This window comes from Chelmon rostratus, chromosome 4, assembly GCF_017976325.1.
Source record: "Chelmon rostratus isolate fCheRos1 chromosome 4, fCheRos1.pri, whole genome shotgun sequence".
Classification (NCBI taxonomy): domain Eukaryota; kingdom Metazoa; phylum Chordata; class Actinopteri; order Chaetodontiformes; family Chaetodontidae; genus Chelmon; species Chelmon rostratus.
The window spans coordinates 19,611,426-19,617,425 of record NC_055661.1 but is presented as its reverse complement, the minus strand read 5'-3'; the positions used below and the strand labels follow the sequence as shown (position 1 = coordinate 19,617,425).

At 42.4% G+C, this 6,000-nt stretch overlaps 1 protein-coding gene across 2 annotated transcripts in view; it reads right to left on the bottom strand.

Annotated features, from left to right (window-relative positions):
- Positions 1-1,371: 1,371 nt before the first annotated feature.
- The window catches only part of tle5 (TLE family member 5, transcriptional modulator), a 40,221-nt gene continuing 35,592 nt past the window's right edge, over positions 1,372-6,000 (bottom strand). Inside the window, exons 6-7 of one of the 2 annotated variants that reach the window (XM_041934998.1) lie at positions 5,685-5,759; positions 1,372-4,049 (exon numbers count right to left, since the gene is read on the bottom strand). In XM_041934998.1, coding sequence (XP_041790932.1) covers positions 3,822-4,049; positions 5,685-5,759 — 303 coding nt within the window. In that variant the 3' untranslated portion in view covers positions 1,372-3,821. The remainder of the gene's footprint in view (positions 4,050-5,684; positions 5,760-6,000) is intronic. The other variant, XM_041934999.1, reaches the window with a different exon arrangement.

The window sequence follows — 6,000 nt, the reverse complement described above, 5'->3', positions numbered from 1 at the left end:
CTTCAGGTACAGGTCTCTTAGTTAGAACTGAGAGATGTCACAGAAATCAAATGTGATTTGTTATTCAGTCTGAGTAAAAGCTTCCCAACCACCAAGTCATCCACCCCAATCACGAGACAATCTGCACTTTGTCAGATTTCCACACATTCAAAACGAGTCACAGAAGAGTGGGAAAAGTTTCTGATTTGATTGACTTTATTTGTAAGGCACCAGAAGTCCTTCCTTACTGCAGAACATTTCATATTATTTATAGTAAATGTTTGTTGTACTTTTTATAGTTTTTTTTTTGTTTCAATGAAGCTATGATTTCAGACACAAAACATTTTTTTTTTTTTGCCAAAGTACACACTTTCAGGTTTTACATTATGCACAAAATAAGTATTTAAAAAAAGACCTTTACAAAGCTCAAAACGCTTACAATGCTTCACGCTATGGGGGCAAAAAGTTGGGAATACAGGATGTGGCATGGGAGTAAAGGGGGGGGGGGGGGGGGGGGTTAGAGAAAGGGGTCAAAGGGCAAAAAGGTCAATTTACTGCAGTTTCCCCCCTGGTGTCACATCAGTTTTGTAACACAACAGCACAAGAATCATCCAGGACAGACAAGAAAAGATGCAGCTATATACACATAAAGCTTTCTATGTATAACTGTATATAGAGGCGAGCGCCTCCAACTACTTTAACAAATACATAGAATTTCATTTGTATGTTTATAACGTCAGCTTTGTAATTCTCCTTCTAGTTCATATCGATTAATATTTCAAAACAAAGAAGAGGGAAAAAACAAGTGCATTGATCACAGATAGTTTGAACCAAACATTCTTTTAAAAAAAAATGTCTCCACTAGAAAGAAATCAATCTCGGTTCCCCTGCAGACATGCACTGGTGTGTGTGTGTGTGTGTGTGTGTGTGTGGCTTTGTCTACACGCTCTGCATATCACTACAACAAGTACAGTATGTAGCTAGATACATACAGTATGTGGCTAGATGGGAGGACGATGTGCTGCAAGCTTATTTCACAAGCAGGATAGCATGTTAGCTTTAGCTGTAGTATGAACAGGAACGCATTTCATCTGTGGTTTATCATCGACGACCAAACTGTTTCTACTGTACACACCTTGTTTATGTATTCACATACATACACAACAACGGGCATCATCCCACCTCACCCTCTAGAAGGGTTTTGTTCTGCAATCTGTTTCCTTTTGCTTTCTGAATGACTTCAACAGTAAAATGTGCTTTATCACCATCATGCCGAGGATAATCTGGAGCAGTGTTTTTCCGAATTAAAAGGATTGTTTATGTGAGAATGAAACTCTTCATATCAATTCGTTCTCACAGTGTAGCCATCAAACCCGAGAGTGTGTGTGTTTCTGTGTCTGTCTATGTGCATGGGTTTTTTTTTTTTATAAAACTACCTCATACACATACTGTCTTTAAATCAACACTCAGAAACACACGGCCGCCACCGTCGACTCATTATCGGTCAAACAATCTTTGTGCCAAGGTCAGGGGTTGTCTGAGGCTACCTCTGCAGGAAAATATGTGTGTTTGTACGTAAAACGTTGAAAGTTCATCTGAGCTTGTAGAAAGAAGACATTTAATGGGGCCGTTTAGGCTGATAGCCCCGTTAGAGCCCCCACACATCCGTAGTCCACCCACACCGGTGTTTTCACTGATGTTGCCTGATTAGACCTCTTCTTGGGACTGTGTGGGTGCTTGACTGACATCTCCCTCACACTTCCAGCGGTAATTAGGAACGGGAAACTCTGATATTTATGAAACCTCTGATATATCTGACTTGGCCCTTAATTATACAGAAGTGCCTGAAAGCCAAATGAACACGGATGCCTCACGTCAGCCAAAAATTCATTGTTAAGTAATTAAACCCAAGTAATTTAATGGGGCATTAGTCTGTAACAAAGGTCTCCTGCTGGAATCAAACTGGGGACGATGCCATTATTTGGGAGCCATTTTAGCCACTGGGCCATCAAGAATGTGGGAATTTGGGGCGAGATTTTGAACACAGCCAGAGTTTGGTGACATAGCATTATTCCCGGTGCTGTTTCACCCAACTTCCACCTGGCTAGAGGCCTAATTGGACACGGTAATTGAAAACAGCTGAGTGCAGGGCCTGTGAGGTTGAGGGGGAGTTTGGGTTTTTCACTCATCAGAGCAGCTGTGGAGGACGATTGTGCTTCATCTGTGTGATCTGCACTGATTTCCCACTCAGTGTTGTATGGAGGTGTTCAATCATCTGTATAATGTAGTGTTAGTTTGATATAGGACAGACCTGTATATGTACAGTGAATGTACAGTATTTCAGTCTGAATTTACAGCACAGGTCCAGGTTTCTGGTTCATGCTGAGAGGTTCCTCAAAATAGACTACTTGAGTCTACTTCTCAAGAACTAGATCATGACAGGGACCGGGACTGACCGCATGCAGAGATTAATGTCACCAGTCGAGTCTCTGTATATTAAATTTGTACACACAGAGAGGATAAATAAGCCGTTCCCCTTTGTGACACAGCCTGTACTCTGTCATTGTCCTGTCCTTGTTCTGCTCGGGCCTGAACCCAGTGAGGAGGATTCCTCAAAGACACACACTGCCCTCTGCTGTCAAACACACAACATGCACACTCTCTCACCCCTGTGCCTGCTCTCATATTAGCGCACATTAAAGATGAAAAAGGTGGTGGGAGGGTGCACGAGTCAAGTGGCATCTCTGTTCACTGAACCACTGATGAAAATGTTGCCTTTCAGTTAAGGTGCTGGGTGGATTTATCTGATGAGTACCTCACAGGGTCAGGCAAGGATCGTAAGTAGGGGGGGATTACAGACTAAGGTGGGTTTATTATCTAGTCTGAAATCTCTCAGCATGAAGTTGGTTCTAGGAAGGTGCTTTTCCTTTCTCTATATAAATTTAGGATTATACACAACACCTCTAGTTTGTCAACTGGAGACGGCTTCTCATTACAACGATTTTGCTCTAAAGGCAGCAGTTTTTGGTTGGGGTGTGTGTGTAGCTTCAGGGATGTTTCTCTCTTTTCCCGAGGAATGACGGCTCTATTTAAACACTTGATCTGATCCATGAAAATCCACCGTTCAAACTCAAAGCCAACTTTTAGCTTGGAATGAATGCATGCAATCTGAACTGCCAAAAAATATCAACACTGCTGCTCTCTGTAAGAGCGTTCTTAGGAAAATGAAGTTTGTAGGAATCCTGCGTTGTGTCTGACAAGTTTTACAGCTTGCCAAAGAATCCCTGTGTTTAACATTTAACCTGTTTTAACACCTACAGTACGGTGTGTTCAGTCTCACAGATCAGTCCTGCATAACAAGGACCCGCTTAGAACAGAGGCAAGAGATGGGGGCGAGTGGGAGGAAGAGAGGCATGGAGGACAAAAAAAACAGAAACTAAACAGGAGTCAGAACTGAGAGGCAGAGCAACAGAGAGGAAGGAACAGAAATAGAAAGTAGTCCTGATAAAAAATAAACACAGAAAAAAACCTGAAGCCTAATCACATACAAGAAAGAGACAGTGCCTGAAGAAAAGATACAGAAAGGGAAGATAAAGAAACAATCCGAGTACGGTAAATATGAAGAGATTGGGACTAGTCTGAGATGAGGGGCAGGTGCCAAAGCTCTTCCAGTAATGGGAGTTGTTTAGGGGTCTCTAGCTGGAGCTGTGGTGATGGGATCAAAGCCCATGTTAGCTAAGGTCAGAGATAGGGAAACCAGGGGAGATGCTGTAGGCCAAATGGGGGCTCAGATCTGGGGATTCAGGTCTCTGGATAAAAACAGAGCTGAATGGGGACACCATCTAATCAGACTTGTCTCCGTCCTCCTCGCGGTGGCTGTCAACTCCGTCACGTGATGCTTTCTCCTCCTTGGCCAGCTGGGCTTGGGAGGCCAGCAGGGAGGAGAGGGAGAAGAGCCCGGAGGAGGTGGTAACGGCAGGGAGGGTTGGCTGGCTCAGGCCCAGCGGCAGAGGGGTCATGGGCAGGGCCAGGCCCTGGAGCTGAGACAGCTGGTGAGCCTGGAGCTGCTGCTGCATGGAAGACAACCACACACAACTTAGACACAGCAGGATAGATCCAGCACACAAATCACTGCATAATAGTGAGGGGAATGCAAAAATCTGCACTGCACAAACCCATTACACATCACAAATTATACTGAATACGGTATATAACCCCTGAGGCACAGTAGCGCAGGCACAATAGGATAGATGAAAGGCACATATCATGGTTAAAATACATGCTCACATAACTTATTTATTATAGGTGCAATTTTTAGTACATACAACCCCAAGAAAACAAGCAAGGGGGGAGAACACAGTGCAAAAATGGAAAAAAAAAGTCTTGTAGAGGACAGAGATGGCCCAAAATAAAACATAAGAATACATATAAAAAGTAGGGTGGAGAAAAATTGCTGCTACCAAGCCTGTGCATTTTTTATCACTCCCTGTTGTACACACACTCAACATGATGGCACATCAGTGGGTTGATTTTATGGCAGTCCTGACTGACTGCTCATAAACAGTATCTAACAGCCAGTTTGCACAGGCTACACCTTCAAAGTCAACAGCTCGGCTTTACATTCAGAAGCAGAGCTCAAACGCTCTATGTCTTTCAGGTACATACAATGTATAAAGTATGATATTGGCATCAGGAAATGGACCAAACTGTTTGGGTCACTGTACTGAGAAGAACAGGTCCAGTCCGATAAACGGGCCTAAGCAGACCAGCATCCTGTGTATCTCAAGCAGTAGACACAAAGACAAAGGCAAGGCATCTCTTTGAATCATGAATCACAGTAATGGAGGGGCTAAGATAGCTCATGCTAAATCTCAAGCAAGATGATGGAGTATCGAAGCTGGCTAGTACTAGGCTTATGATGATAAAGTGTAAAAGCTTACCATATGCTAACATTAAAGCCATTAAAGCATTCATTCATTGATTCAGTGTTTTAGCTATCTAGCTAATCTTATACTATTGTAATTATTAAAATTGTGCCCATCTGGTATCATCCCATTTAGCCTGTAGATGGGAGTAACTACTGTGTTGACATTCAAGAATAAGCAACATAATTAAAAAAACAAAAACAATAAAAGGATGAAATTTAAAAAGGCAGTACACTGATTTTACACATGAACATCAGTATGACAGTTTTATAGTGTATGCTTTGGATCTGAAGGAGCTCCCTAAATATTAGGAATAACCCAGATGATGCCATTGTGATAGTAAATTGGTGGAGTACATCTTTAAACCTTCCTAGCATTTTTCTTTCACAGATCTGGTGTTTCTTATAGTACTGTAGTACTAGCTTCATTCTAGTAACTTAATGTGCTGTATATTTTAATGATTTCTGAGAATGCTGGCCCATATTAACATTTTTCAATCAATACTGATAACAGCCTTTATTTGAGCTTTTTTCAGTATTACATTGTTTATTAAAAACAACAAAACCTTTTATCAGCCAGCCAGTAAATAATGATCATAGCCAAAGAGGCAAAGTAAACTTAATTTGCCCAACTAATTTCAACGCATAGATGTTAAAAATTTCACACACAATAAGCCAATAAATAAAGGTAATTAAAGAAAACTATGGATTTACTGATAATGATCAATAATTGTGCTTTCTAGCCATCACACGGGCCTAAAGCAGGACAGGAACATCATACCCTTATGATGGAGTTCATCTCTGGGGGGGTGACCTGCTTGGCCCTCTCTATGGCTGCCAGGACCTGCTGCTGGTGCTGGAAATGATGGGTGAGGGGTGAGGGTGGGGAGTGAAGACAAGGGAAGGAAAGTGAGAGAGACAATAAAAGCGAGACAGAAACAAGGGGAGGAGAGTTTGGGTGGGGGAGAGGTGGAGAGGTTAGATCAATATCAATAGTCCCAGAAGAGACCCGACAACCCTCTCTGGTGATGCATCCCCCCACCCCCTGGCCATTCAGCTATTCATCTGATCACACACACACACAGACAGAGACACAC